A 14,319-nucleotide genomic window follows, 5' to 3' on the forward strand; every position below is an offset into this window, starting at 1 on the left:
ATCACTAATAAAACTAGCAAATATCTAAGTTTAATGGTCCTAATAAGCACAATAAACCCGCATTTATCACACCCCCAAACTTAAATCTTTATTAGTCCTCGAACAAAGTAATACAAACACACAAGTTAAAACCAAACGATAATACTATAATAATAACAAACACTCCAATTGTTCGATATTTTGCCACTTTGCTTCAATTCTTACATTATGCAAATAACTTATGAAATGTTTACAAAAATGCTACAACAAACACTTTTAAACTTACACCATGCTTGACTCGTGTGTGTGTGTGGTCATTCCAATTCATCGCAATGCACAAGTTGGTTATTTCCCCAACCCTCAATGGTCAAACTTTCCTTTTTCACTCGTGGGATGCACACTCCCCCAGACATGATATTTTCACTCTAACCCAAGGTATCAAAAACTTAAGGTTGTCCTCAAATCACTAGATTTTTCCCTCTCAAATATGGTTGGTTTGAAAGAAAAAAATAGATCATCTAGTCATGTATTAATTCGCCAAAAATTTTGAGTGCTTAGATCACAACTTATGTTAGGCAAATTACTCACAATCCATCAATTCTTCAACAAAATCACCCCTAGATGCTTATAGCATCCCTTTTATTTTTCTTCATTTTTCCAATGTAGGTAGTCCTCGCTCGAGTCCCTAAGGGTAGCTTTCTTCATTCGTAAATGGTCTCCTACACATTGGTGATGCATAGGACTAGATTACTCAATGCTGACTCACACTCCTTAGAGTAGGCAACTTTTTCCTACAATTTTTTTTTATTATGAAATATAAATAGATGGAAAACAACATCTAACTTTCATTTGAAGTCTAAGAACATTCCACAAAATCAATCACTGAGTCAAGAATTAATACAATTCTAAATAATTTCTTTCACCGGTTCAACCACCCCCAAACTTATCCTTTCATTGGTAGAGTAATTGAAGAATTTCTAATAGCATGGTCATTTAAGTTCGTTAACAACTTACAAGTGCAACCAACAAGTGCGTGTGATAAATCTCATGACCCAAGTGCTCAATAAAGAGTCAATCATGGAATAAGTGGATGAAAGTAAACAACACTTAGCATTCATGTTCCCAATTCATAAATCAAAGTAATGCAATACTCAAAATACAATTGGCAAAACTATCAAACAACACAAACAAGCAACAAAAACAAGTGTTTCACCCGAATTTTTAAATGTTTAGTGAGAACAAAATTAGCACAAACCACAAAATTCCACAAAAAATTTAGCACATACCACCTCCTCACCCCCAAACTTAAATTGTACATTGTCCTCAATGTAAAAGCAAAAAGAAATAGAAAACGCAAGAGGTTCAAATACTCCCCTAGTGGTGTTGACGGTGATGGCTATAATGATGGTTGGGGACCATTGGCGACAAAAATTCACAAAAATAAAAATAAGTGTTGTGAGGTTCTTTATTATGATCACCGGTATTGTTTCCCCCTCTCCCAAACATACTTCAAATGTTCGGGAAAAGATTTAAGTTCCAAGGTAGAGGCCTGCATCACCGAAGGTAAAAGTTTCTCTTTAGATATCGGAAGAGTAATATAGGAGAGATTATACCTTGGTAGAATACTCGATAGTGACTTAAGTGATGCCACGGTTTTAACAATATCTTCACACAGTTGTAGATTCTTGCTCAACCCGGTTAGATTATCAACATCAATGCTTTTAATCAAAGTGGTGTCCAATGCATCTTCATTTGATAAATTGAAATTTTTTTGCACAAATGAATCCATTATAGCTATTGAAAAACAAGCATGAACATCACTAGAATACCTCATTGTTTCAAAGATATTGAAGCGAATAATCTCACCATCAAACTCTGTTGTCAAAGTACCATCATGTACATCTATCTTTGTACTCGCAGTCCTCATAAATGGTCTTCCCAAGAGCAATGGTGGCGTCAAAAATGTTGATTCATCTTGCATGTCAAGAACATAGAAATCTGCTGGAAAAATCAATTCATTTACCTGCACCAAAACATCCTCCAACACACCCTTTGGAAATGCATTAGATCTATCAGCAAGTTAAATAATAACACTGATTTCCTTAAGTGATCCCAAGTTTAAAGAAGCATAAATAGAATGTGACATGACATTAATAGATGCTCCTAAATCTAGCATTGCTTTTCAAACCTAGTATTACCAATAATGCAAGGGATGGTAAAACTTCCTGGATCTTTACATTTTGGTGGAAGTTTCTTTTGCAAGACCGTCAAGACATTTTCTCCTACGCTTACCACTTCATTATCTTTCAATCTATGCTTGTTAGTGCACAATTCCTTGAGGAACTTTGCATAATGTGGCACTTGATAAATGGCATCCAAAAGTGGTATGTTCACTTGAACCTTGCGAAAAGTCTCCAAAATTTCATTCTCATGTTCATCCCTTTTGGACTTTACAAACCTGCAAGGAAATGGAGGGGAGGGAACGTAAGTAGGAATAGGACTTTTAGAATCTACCTTAGATCCCGAGGTTGGAGTCTTAGCTTCATCTTTCTCACATGCTAAGTTATTCTCTTGTGTTGACTCCTCAACTTGATCTTTCATTTTCCTTGGTGTCTTTTCCAAAACTTTTTCACTTCTTAGTGTCATAGCACTGACATTTTCTCTAGGGTTGATTGCTTGAGAAGGGAGTTTTCCTAATCCTTGAGCCTCCAATTTACCCAATGTATTGGCCAATTGACTCACTTGTGTCTCCAAATTCTTAATTGAGGTTTTTGTCTCTTGTTGAAAGTGCATTGTACTAGAAGCTAAGGACTTTACCATATCTTCAAGAGACATCTCTGAACTTTGAGACGAAGTTTGTTGACGAGGTTGAGAGTGTTGTGCTTGCCTTTGTTGATTGAACCCCATGAAATGATTAAACTGTGATTGTGGAGCTATAAAATGATTTCCTCCCTAACTGAGATTAGGATGATCTCTCAATCCAAGATTAAAAGTGTTAGCATATGGATCATATCTATGTTCATGTTGCATTGGAAATCCCCCAATGGCATTCGCTTGCTCTGAGACTCTTTCTTGTCGGGCATGCATAGGTAGGGTGTCCCACAATAAAACAATTCCTTCACACTTTTGTTTGTTGCATTGTCCCAAGTGCCATTTGTTGCACAAGCGATGTAAGACTGGCTAATTGTCGTTCAATTTGAGAGGTTGCTCCTACCTCACTTGCTTGTTTAATTGGTGCCACTTCTCTACTACCAAATTGTTGTGAGTTTGCGACCATGTTGGCTATCAAATCCCTAGCAACTATCGGTGTTTTATCCATTAAAGTTCCTCCACTGGCCGCATCAATCATACTTTTCTCCATTGGGAGCAATCCTTCATAGAAGTATTGTAGAAGTAATTGCTCACTGATTTCGTGGTTTGGGCAACTAGCACATAGCCTTTTGAATCTCTCACAATATTCATAGAGACTTTTCCCTTAAGATTGCCAAATGCTACAGATTTCTTTTCTGATGTTTGTAGCCTTTGAAGCTGGGAAATACCTCTCCAAGAAGTGCTTTTGCATTTCATTCCACGTGGTAATAAGACCGGCTGGCAAATAATAGAGTCATTCCTTAGCAGTGTCTACAAGAGAAAAAGGGAATGCTTGCAATTTCACTTGCTCTTTCGATATACTCGCAGGTTTCATGCTTGAGCAAATCACATGAAACTCCTTCAAATGCTTATTTGGATCCTCTCTGGCGAATCCATGAAATGTAGAAACTAGATGAATCATCCCGGACTTGAGTTCAAATCCCACCTCCACTTGAGGATATTGAATGCATAGAGGTTGTTGAACAAAAGTTGGAGCTACAAGTTTCTTTAAGGTCCGATTTGCATCCGCCATTTCGGGCTCTATGTGTTCGGAGTCATTTGAGGATTCAATGCTCAGTCGCCTTAGATGTCTAGTTGGAGAAATGTCTTCTCCACTTTTCGATGTGTCGGCCACTTTTCTTGATCTTAGGTTGTAGTGTGTTATAAGTTTTTTGCTCATTTACAACCTAAATGAGACAAAGAAAAAAACAAAAATAAATAGAAAAATAACAAAAAGAAAAATATTGCACTTAACAAATTGATAGAACAATCCTTGGCGACACGGCGCCAAAATTGATACGTTCCAAATCACTTTCCAATTAATTTTCCTTAGTTAACTTAAATGAGTCATTTTAAATAGTATTATGGCAAGTAATGGTCATTTCCCGCAGATGATTGATTCAATTATGTCAATTGTGCACTAAAAAGTAAAATTAATAATAATAGACTAAATATATTAAATGTGGAGTTTTAGTTTGTTGAACTAAAGAAAACGATAAATTTAAACTAGAAGAGACTTGAAGTCTGAAACAAACAAAGTGATTCTTGATTGAATGCAAGAAAATGTGATTGGGGGATATTTCGTCACCACGAGAATGATTTTCAAATCAATTACCACAATAGATTTTCATTCTCAAAATTAACAACAATTCGAGAATAATTATAAGCTCAATTACCCCCAATCTCTTCTTACGTGTTGTTGAATAAAACAAGTTCTTTACTCAATCTTATTCATTAAACAACCTAGAACAAGCTCTCTAGATTTAATTTAACAAACGCATTATGACAAAAGAGATTAATTGAATTAAGGGTAAACTTGCAAGCTTGGTTTACTAACTTAAGTATTAATCCACATACATTCAATTGAAAATTCTTCATAATCTATCGAAATGTAATTGCTACTAGGTTTTAGAACCAATAGCTATTACGTACTACTAATCCCAAAATAGCATTCAACGAAACAATTTAATCATTTAGTTGTACACCTAAACAATCAAGAAGAACAAAATAAACATTTAACACAATGGATTAAACACATTAATCAAGAGAATTATAAAGCACAAATTAATTAAAAATCATAACTCGGCTTTGAAATAATCCCCAATCACAAATATATTTAGTTACCCATGAAATATTCACTAATAACTAACAATTTCTTACAAAACATTGATAGAAAAAGTGAATAAAAAAACTTATTGATAAAGAGAGAAATGGTAGAAAATCTTTCAATATCAATGGGTTATCTTCTCCAAACTAATGCACCATCTCCATGTTTCAATCTTCCCCAAAATATCTAAGAAAATATAGGTAAAAGGAAAAGGAAAAAAAAAAAGAAAGAAAACAAGAGACAAGAAGAAGAAAAAGCTGCCACCTAAAGTTCCAAGAGTCCAAGAATGAAGAAGTCTTGTGTTTGGTTCAATGTTTTAAACCAAAACCTAAAAAAAATTACAACATTGGTCCTTGGGATTTTGAAAACAATGAAAAATGACCCAGGTGGCGCCTAGGCGCTGGTACAGTGGAGCCTGGGCGCCACAGTTTCTGTTTCCGCGGCGCCCAGCTCGCTGAATTTTATTTATTTTTTAAATCTTCTTTCGGCGGCGTCTTTGGTCGTCTTCTTCGTTTGCCTTCACCTTTAGCTCGCTTCTCGCATAAATTCCTTCAATTCATCATTTAATCTCGAGTTTTCACCTACAAAATAAAAATAAGAAAATTAAGTAATAAATCGCTAATAAAACTCGCAAATATCTAAGTTTAATGGTCCGAATAAGCGCAATAAACCCGCATTTATCACATCTCTAGCACATCATGTGCTATATTGTCAACCACATTTGCTTCTTTCTTCTTTTTAGACAATCTGCACTCCGTAGACTTATGACCTACTTTGTCACGGCTGAAGCATTTTTCTTGAAATTTCTTTTTAGAAATTCCACCTTTTAGTCCCATCCTTTTCCACCAGCTGGCCTAGACTTACTCTTATAGGTCTGAGAACTTTGACCATGATCCACAACATTGGCTTTAGTCATACCAGAATTGAACCACTTCTTTTGTGAACTCTTGTTGCCTTCTTCAATTTAATGTTTAACAATTAGTTCTTCGATGTTCATTTTTTCTTTTATACTTAAAATAATTCTTGAAATCTTTCCACTCCAGAGGCAACTTTTCAATAATCGTAGCCATTTGAAATGTTTCACTCAGAAATCATCCCCTCAACATAAATCTCATGAAGAATCACTTGGAGTTCTTGCACTCGATTGATTACAATTTTTGAGTCCATCATTTTATAATCTAAGAATTTGCCGATAATAAGCTTTTTAGCATTGGCATCCTCAATTTTACATTTTCGGTCCAAATACTCCCATAACTCTTTAGCTGTTTTCATTGTATTGCATATGTTATACCAGTAAACCTACCAAGCTATTCATGATATAGTTTTAGCACAGCAAATTAGAATGTTTCTATGCAACAAGTATGCTAATAGCTTGAACATCTCCTTCATCTTCATTGAGGTTTGGAGCAGTTTCAGTAAAAAATCTTACAAAATTCAAGGTGATCAGTAAAACAACATTTTCTATTGCCATCTTTGAAATTTAAGCTATTAAATTTCTTCAATTTTTTCCCATGATTAATCGGAACAGTAACAGTATGACCGATTGCTTGAGACAAAGTTTGGCTCACAACATGATTTGGCAAATTAGACACAGTCTGTGCCACAACAAAATTGGCCCTTCAGCCACAATAAAGCCTACAAAGTAATTTCTAGTAGCCACAGTTTGGGTCATATCCATATTAGTTGCTTCGGTTGTCATTTATGGAAATCAAATAAAAATTAGTTTCTGAAATCAGCAATATAATACAAGAACATGTTTGTTCTTTTTCAAAATCTATTTTAAGTTTGTTTCATAAATTGCAGAGTAAACAGTAAGAACATAAACAGGTAATTTAATTAAAATTGCAGAATATAACAATACTTTTTTGGACTAAAATCGAATGGAAGGTAGAACTAAATCTGCAGCAATATTTCAATTTCAGACAAGAAATAGATTTGCAAACTGAGGCTTGTGCATTACATAGTTTTCTTAAGACAGATTAACCCACTCACTATAGTGCTCGAGGCTTCGTATGGACATCTGTCTCCCATGATGCAATGAAAAATTGGTAGTGTCAAAGCACTTTAGTTTCTAATCTGGCAAAATGCTTTAGTGTTGAAATAGCACCATTATGACTTAGACGAAAATGAAAATTCTCTGACTTAACTGAACTAGAAATTGTACAGAAGAGAACAAAAATTTTCTAGTTTAGAATAATGGAAAAACGAGCTCAGTTATAAACTTAGCCCCGTGAGTGGTGAGTAAATCTGTCCATAAACATGCCATTAATTCAATACTATAATTGCAATAACCATTGGAATTTCAACAATTTCGGAAGATAAAAAGTTAGTTGAAGAAAGCAAAACGTGGACACTCTTAAGAGGTCAATTTTTGCTCTATTTAGTCCAACATTTGTGTACGCAAGACGCGCCCGTACACAAATTCAAGGCTCAATGTACATTTTTTTTATCCTTGATTTGCACCCCCACTCAAGCATGTGGAGAAACCCTTTATCCTATACATGATCACGGCCTTCTAAAGTGTAGCCATATATAAACAAATCATTGCTTTCATAAACTTCCTACGCGGGACAAATTTAAATGTAGTTTTCTACCCAACATAAATCATCTTCCAATGGTCCATTTGAACTTTAATTTCTCATTCACTCGTTTATCATTTTTTATAAGTAAATATATGATTTTGATGATTTCACATAGAAGTACATGGATCAAGTTTAATCTTCTAAATTGAACCAACAAGTCCCACCTAAAATTGTGCCAAAAATAAAGTCAACGCTGCCATTTTTCCAACAATATATTACGTATTGTGATTAAATTGATTGTTTTTATGGTATTGGGCAAGCAAATCAAAACTCTACTAATTTTACAACCCAATTCATTTACATGAACCCACAATCCGATATTACACTGATTTGGGCCCTGAGAAGTTGTGTTGCAAAAATGATTTGTTCGTTTGTTTTTTTTTTTTTTTTTAATATTGGTTTTGAGCAACGCTATAAGTACAGAAAAAATCTACAAATTTTTTATAGAAACAACGCTTGGAAATTTTTCATTGAAAGATAAAACAAAAAAAGAAAGAAATACTGACGGTCAAATTTCTATTATAAAAGCCTGTACTTGAGGCTTTCTTCATTGATTTTTGTTAGGTATTTATTTTGTAAAGTTTCATGGTGGGGTTTAAATTCTCTTGTTTAAAAAAAAAAAAAAAAAAAAAAAAAAAAAGAAAAGGCCTCATCATATTAAATGGCCAAACGTTTCGTTTTGAGTCGTGTAAGACCGAAGATTGGTTCCGTGCAACCCATGTGGGTCATTTTTCTTTCTCAATTTATCAGCTTTTTGTTGAACTATTTATAAACAAAATGAAGAGTTTGGCCATGTTGTCTTTTCTTTCAACTTCTATTACAAAAGTTTATTGGTTCATTTGAGCTAATTCAGAACAACATGTTTGGAATATACCTATGTACAGTATTGAGCTATTAAATCCAAACTACTTTTCAATTTTAATTGTACTCGTGATGGATAACACGACTTATTTTTGCATGATAAAACTATAACGAATCGAACTTGTGAACATGCATATGTTATGGAGTAATTATAGGAAGAGGTTCAATACATGTGGGGAGCAAGCATGTTGGCTGCTCTAATAAGTATAATCAAAGCCCCATTATTCTTCCTTCATTTAACAAAGACAAATCACTTTCTTTGATTGAATGAATGAAAAGAATAAAAAATCTTAACATGGTTGAACGACAATGACCCAAATGGCCAAAATTATGGCAATTTGCTTCTCTCTTGTATACAAGCAAAAGGTCAATAAATGGAACCGACACGGTAATTTGATATTGACTAAGGTTCTAACATCTTAAATTACATTTCTTAAAAAAAAAAAAAAATGGGATATATGTAATTGAAAATGGATCGCACTTATTTGGAATAAATTTCAGGAGCTTATTTTAATTACAATCGGAATAAGTTTTTGTTGATGTATGCGCTCAGATATAATTTTTATCATTTTGTTTAGAACAAAATTGAGAAAAACCTATAGAATATTAAGTTAGGATTATGATTTCTTACTTTTCTCATTAAGAAACGATATCTCCAATGTTAAGGATCTTGAGTTCTTGACTTTTCTTCTGCCTTTAAATCTCGACTTGTAACACCAATAAGCCCCCTTTGGCCTCTAATCTTTTCAAGTTTTAATTGTTGGAATAGTGTTTTTTGAAAAATATGTGGTTAAAAAGAATGAAAAGTTTTTGATTTGTGTGTAATATTATTTTGTGGAAGAGTATGTGGTTAAAAATAAGAGATAAAAATAATGAGAAAGAGAACTGGGGCCAAATGGGGCTAAGTCTGTGTTGATTTGGATTGAATGAAAGGACAATTTTTCATCACATTCGAAAAGAAAAGAAAAACATTAAAATAATGAATTAACAAAAATAAAAAATAAAAAGGGAATAATGAAGCATTAAAGCACATGTGCTCATAATAAATAATGGTTGGGAGACATAAATTGCAAATCCTCACTGTATTCCCTTCTGAAATTTAAATATTTGATTTGAAACATTGATATGAAATGCCACCTATCGTGCTCCATCAAATGATTGGGATTTCTTTAACCTTTGTTTGAGTCTCATTTTGAGCCAAAATACATTTTAGGATAGTGTTTTATTGAAAAATGTGTGGTCAAAAAGTAAAAAAAATTTTAAATTTACGTGTAAAATTATTTTGTAGGATAATGTCTCGTTGAAAATGAATTTTGAGAAAATGAAGACTGAGCATAGATTTAGGATATGTTCGATAGTAATTATGAAAATTGATCTTTTAACCGTTAAAAAAAAAAGGTAGATCCCACATTTGAGTGAAGAAGTCAAAAATAATGACTGAAATAGTGAAATAACGATAAAAAGATTTACTTTTTTGGGATGAAAAATTAATACCAAACAAGAGCTTAATCTTAATTGTTGATGCATCGAGATCTACATTAATGGTAGACAACTTATTGTATATTTATTATTATTATTATTATTATTATTATTATTATTATTATTCAACAACTATGACCAAGGAAACATAGAGATCATGTTAATTTGTGCATGAAATGGATTTGATCTTGTCTTAATAATTGACTGTTTGAAAGTCAAATTGCCAGGATTTTTAGAATATTAGTGGGAAATTCAAGTAATTTGCCCCGACTTGGGGCCATTATGCAATTTTGGGTGGGGACCATTTGCACCAAGTTTTCATTATCAATAAATTAGTTGTATTTTTTGATACATCATCGTGAATAAGTTAGTGTGTTTGGCGAGTATCCTTAATTCTCTCATTTCTTGAACATATTCGTTCCAGATCAAAAATCAAATTGACCTTCTAGAAAAGATTTCTAGATTATGAGACGCATTACAATTTAGCCCACGTTCAGTAACGATTAAAATCTAGATTTTCACTTAAGTCAAAGTCAACAATTCATTTCAACCACATATTTTAATTCCCACCAAGCAGGGGTTTAATATAAGTCTCCAAAATAAATAAATAAATAAATAATTAGTGGGGTCCAACTACTTGAATTAAAGAATACAATTTCAAATTTTATACTGTTATTTACATTCCATGTATTATCCTTTAATTAATAAAATTACCTGATTACTTCTAAAAAAAAATTATACTGTAATTTATAGCATATCACTAACCACATGAGAGGAAATATTGATGATGGTTATAGAGTTGGGACAATGGGTATAATTTTTCGATTTTTTGCTGACATTTTGTTTGGATTTCAGTAAAGAAATCACTTTAAATAATAATAATAATAATAATAATAATAATAATAATAATAATAATAATAATAATAAGGTATTAGTTTTTGAGTGACTCGCAATAGGTAAAATAAGTAAAGAATCTTACACTGAACATCAGGCACTGTTTAATTATTTAAAGACCAATGAAGTATTATTTTCTTTTTATTTTGTGCTCAAAGAACACGATGTTTAATAAATGTAATAACAGAAATAAATTCATCTTAACAAAAACAAGCCTATTATTTAAATGAAAGACGGACAATCTTTTATATTTTGTACAAAGGATTCAAAAACTCATCACCGAACATGTTAATAATGTATGTATTGTAACCTTTAATATTAAAATTTTATTTGTGCATAAAATTTAAAGTTTAGATAATATACAACTTACAATAATTCGAACAATATTAATAGAAAAATATTATGGGAAGTACATATAGAGATACAAAAAGGTAAAAGGACAACTAATTTTGATACAAAATTTTAATGCGATATCTTCGAAGTTGAGGAATTCAAAATATTTAGACATGTACGTTATTTTTAGGACATTATTTTCTTTGCATTGATATACATTTTTATTAGAGATAGCAAAAATACCTGCATACCTGATATCCACGGGTTTCGTTCCGTTCTAAATACCTGCTTAGTTAGATAATCAGGTCGGGTATGAAATGGGGAATTCGGCCTGAGGTGGATATGGGTGAAAGGGACCCATCCCACGCCCTTACCTTAAACCAATAATGGGGTGGGAAAATGCTCGACGAGAAAGGGGACGGGGCTCGAACCCCTCTCGTTGTCAATACTAACGAAATTTTCAGTTAGCGAGTCTCCTTTAAAATTGGAATCTCTTGCATCACAACTAATTACTAACTATTTTTATATAATAAAATTATTATTTCTGGGAATTAAAATATCTATATTGGGTTGCGTAAGTAAATGGAATTGGATCAAATGCTAAACAACGTGGAGTGGAGGCATGAAAACATCAATTTGGTGCATGGACTGACGTTTTGGCTGTTTTTGTTTCACGCTCCAGACAGGACATTCACTAAAGAAAAAATTTTAAGGTCCCACAACTAAATTTTAATGAATTTTCAATTGTTTTTTTTTATATATTAAGAGTTTTACCTCATATTTTCCTCTTAAAATTTTCCCAACCCGTACTCTAAGCGGGCCTAAGGTCTCACTATGTGGTCCTCCTATTTTTAAAAAAGAAAAAAAGAAAAAAAAAGCAATTAATAAAGAAGTAATATGAATGGACTAGTCCGTAAATTTGAATGAGACGAATGGAATAGGATCTTATTAAGACAAAATATTTAAAATTAGACAATGTGATCCATTTCTTAGCTCCACAAAATATAACAATAATTTTTTGGACTAAAATTGAACGGAAAGATAGAACTAAATCTGTAGCAATATTTCAATTGCAGACAAGAAATGGATTTGCAAATCGAGGCATGTGTATTACACAGTTTCCTTAAATCAAATTAATCCCCTCATTATAAATATTTGAGGTTTAGTAAGAACATTTGTCTTCTAGGATACAATGAGAAATCAGAACAATTCAATTTCTACTCAGACAAAATGAATTAGTGTCAAAATAGCACACCAAGACTTAGATGGAAATGCAAACTTTCGGACCTGACTAAACTAGAAATTATACAGAAGAGCACGAAATTTTCTAGTGTGGAATAACGGAAAAACGCACTGAGTTATAGACTTTGCCCATGAATGGAGAGTAAATCCGTCCATAAACATATCATTAATTTAATACTATAATTGCAATAATCATTGGAGTTTCAACAATTTCGGAGGCTAAAAAGTCAGTTAGCGAAAGCAAAACGTGGACACTCTTAAGGAGTCAAATTTTGCTCTGTTTTGTCCAACATTTGTTTACGCATGAAGCGTTCGCACACAAGTTCAAAGCTCGATATACATTTTTTCCCTTGATTTGCACCCCCATTGCTCACGCATGTGGAGGAAACATTTATGTTATACATGATTACACCCTTCTAGAGTGTAGCTATATATAAAATAGTCTTTGTTTTTCATCAACTTCCTATGTCGGACAAATTTGAATGTAGCTTTCCTTCCAATATAAACCATTTTTCAATGGTTCACTTTGAACCCCAATGTCGCACTCGCCTATTTATCATTTTTTGACAACTAAATATATGATTTTGATTTTTTACAGCGAAGAATACAGATCAAATTTGATCTTTCAAATTGAATCAACGAGCCTTACCTGAAATTGTGACAAAAGTAAATTCAAAAATGCCATTTTTCCAATGATAAGCTCCCGTTTGGCCCCCTTTCTTTTCAAATTTTAATGTTTAGAATACTTTCTTTTCTTTTTTTTAAGAATGTGTGGTTATAAAAAAAGGAAAAACTTTTGATTTACGTGCAATATTATTTTATGAAAGATTGTGTGGTTGAAAATAAAAATAAGAAAAAAAAATTAAAAGAAAAAGGGGCCAAACGGGAGCTAAATTGATTGTTTTTACGGTATTTGGTGAACTCTACTAATTTTACAACCAAATTCGTTTACACGAACTCATTATTCGATATTATGCTGATTTGGGCGCGGAGAACTCGTGTTCCAAAAATGATTTGTTAGGCTTTTTTTTTTTTTTTTTTTTTTTTTCCTTTTTTTTTTTTTTTTTTTGGTTTTTTTTTTTTAAAGGGAAAATTTTTTTTTTTAAAAAAAAAAAAAAAAAAAAAAAAATAATAATAAATTAATTAATTAATTAATTAATTAATTAATTAATTTTCACTATGAATACCTTTTGTTGATAAGAGATTATACTTAAATTTGTTATTGAGTTGTATAAGATCAAAGATTGGTTCCGTGCAACCTATGCAGGTTTTTTTTCTTTTTTAATTTTATCAACTTTTTGGTTGAACTATTTATAAACAAAACGAAGCGTTTAACCATTTTATCTTTTCTTTCAACTTCTATTACAAAAGTCTATTGGTTTATTTGAGCTGACTCAGAATGACATATTTGGAATATACCTCTGTACAATATTGAGCTATTAAATCCAATCTACTTTTCAATTTCAATTGTACTCATGACGAATAGCACGACTTATTTTTGCATGATAAAACTATAACGAATGGAACTTGTGATGTTATGGAGTAATTATAGGAAGTGGTCCAATACAAGTGGGAGCAAGCATGGTGGCATGCTCTAATAAATATAATCAAAGCCCCATTATTCCTCCTTCATTTAATAAAGACAAATCACTTTCTTTGATTGAATGAAAAGAATAAAAAATGTTAACATAGTTGAACGACAATGACCCAAAGGGCAAAACTTATGGCAATTTGCTTCTCTCTCGTGTACAAGCAAAATGTCAATAAATGGAACCGACACGGTAATTTGATATTGACTAGGGTTCTAACATCTTAAATTACACTTAAAAAAAAAAATTTATGGGATATATGTAATTGAAATTGGATAACTAATTGGAATAAATTTCAGCAGCTTATTTTAAATTTTTAATGACAGTCGGAATAAGTTTTTGTTGATGTACGTGCTCAGATATAATGTTTATCATTTTGATTAGAACAAAATTGAGAAAAATC

At 32.3% G+C, this 14,319-nt stretch overlaps 1 protein-coding gene across 1 annotated transcript; it reads right to left on the reverse strand.

Moving 5' to 3' along the window:
- Positions 1–1,453: 1,453 nt before the first annotated feature.
- On the reverse strand, positions 1,454–2,886 carry LOC111392860. Its single transcript, XM_023018257.1, has 2 exons — positions 2,168–2,886; positions 1,454–2,048 (listed from the first exon to the last, which is right to left on the reverse strand). The coding sequence occupies exons 1-2, from the start codon at positions 2,884–2,886 to the stop codon at positions 1,454–1,456; spliced, it is 1,314 nt and encodes a 437-aa protein (XP_022874025.1).
- Positions 2,887–14,319: the final 11,433 nt, after the last annotated feature.

This window comes from Olea europaea, unplaced genomic scaffold (assembly GCF_002742605.1).
Source record: "Olea europaea var. sylvestris unplaced genomic scaffold, O_europaea_v1 scaffold991, whole genome shotgun sequence".
Taxonomy (NCBI): domain Eukaryota; kingdom Viridiplantae; phylum Streptophyta; class Magnoliopsida; order Lamiales; family Oleaceae; genus Olea; species Olea europaea.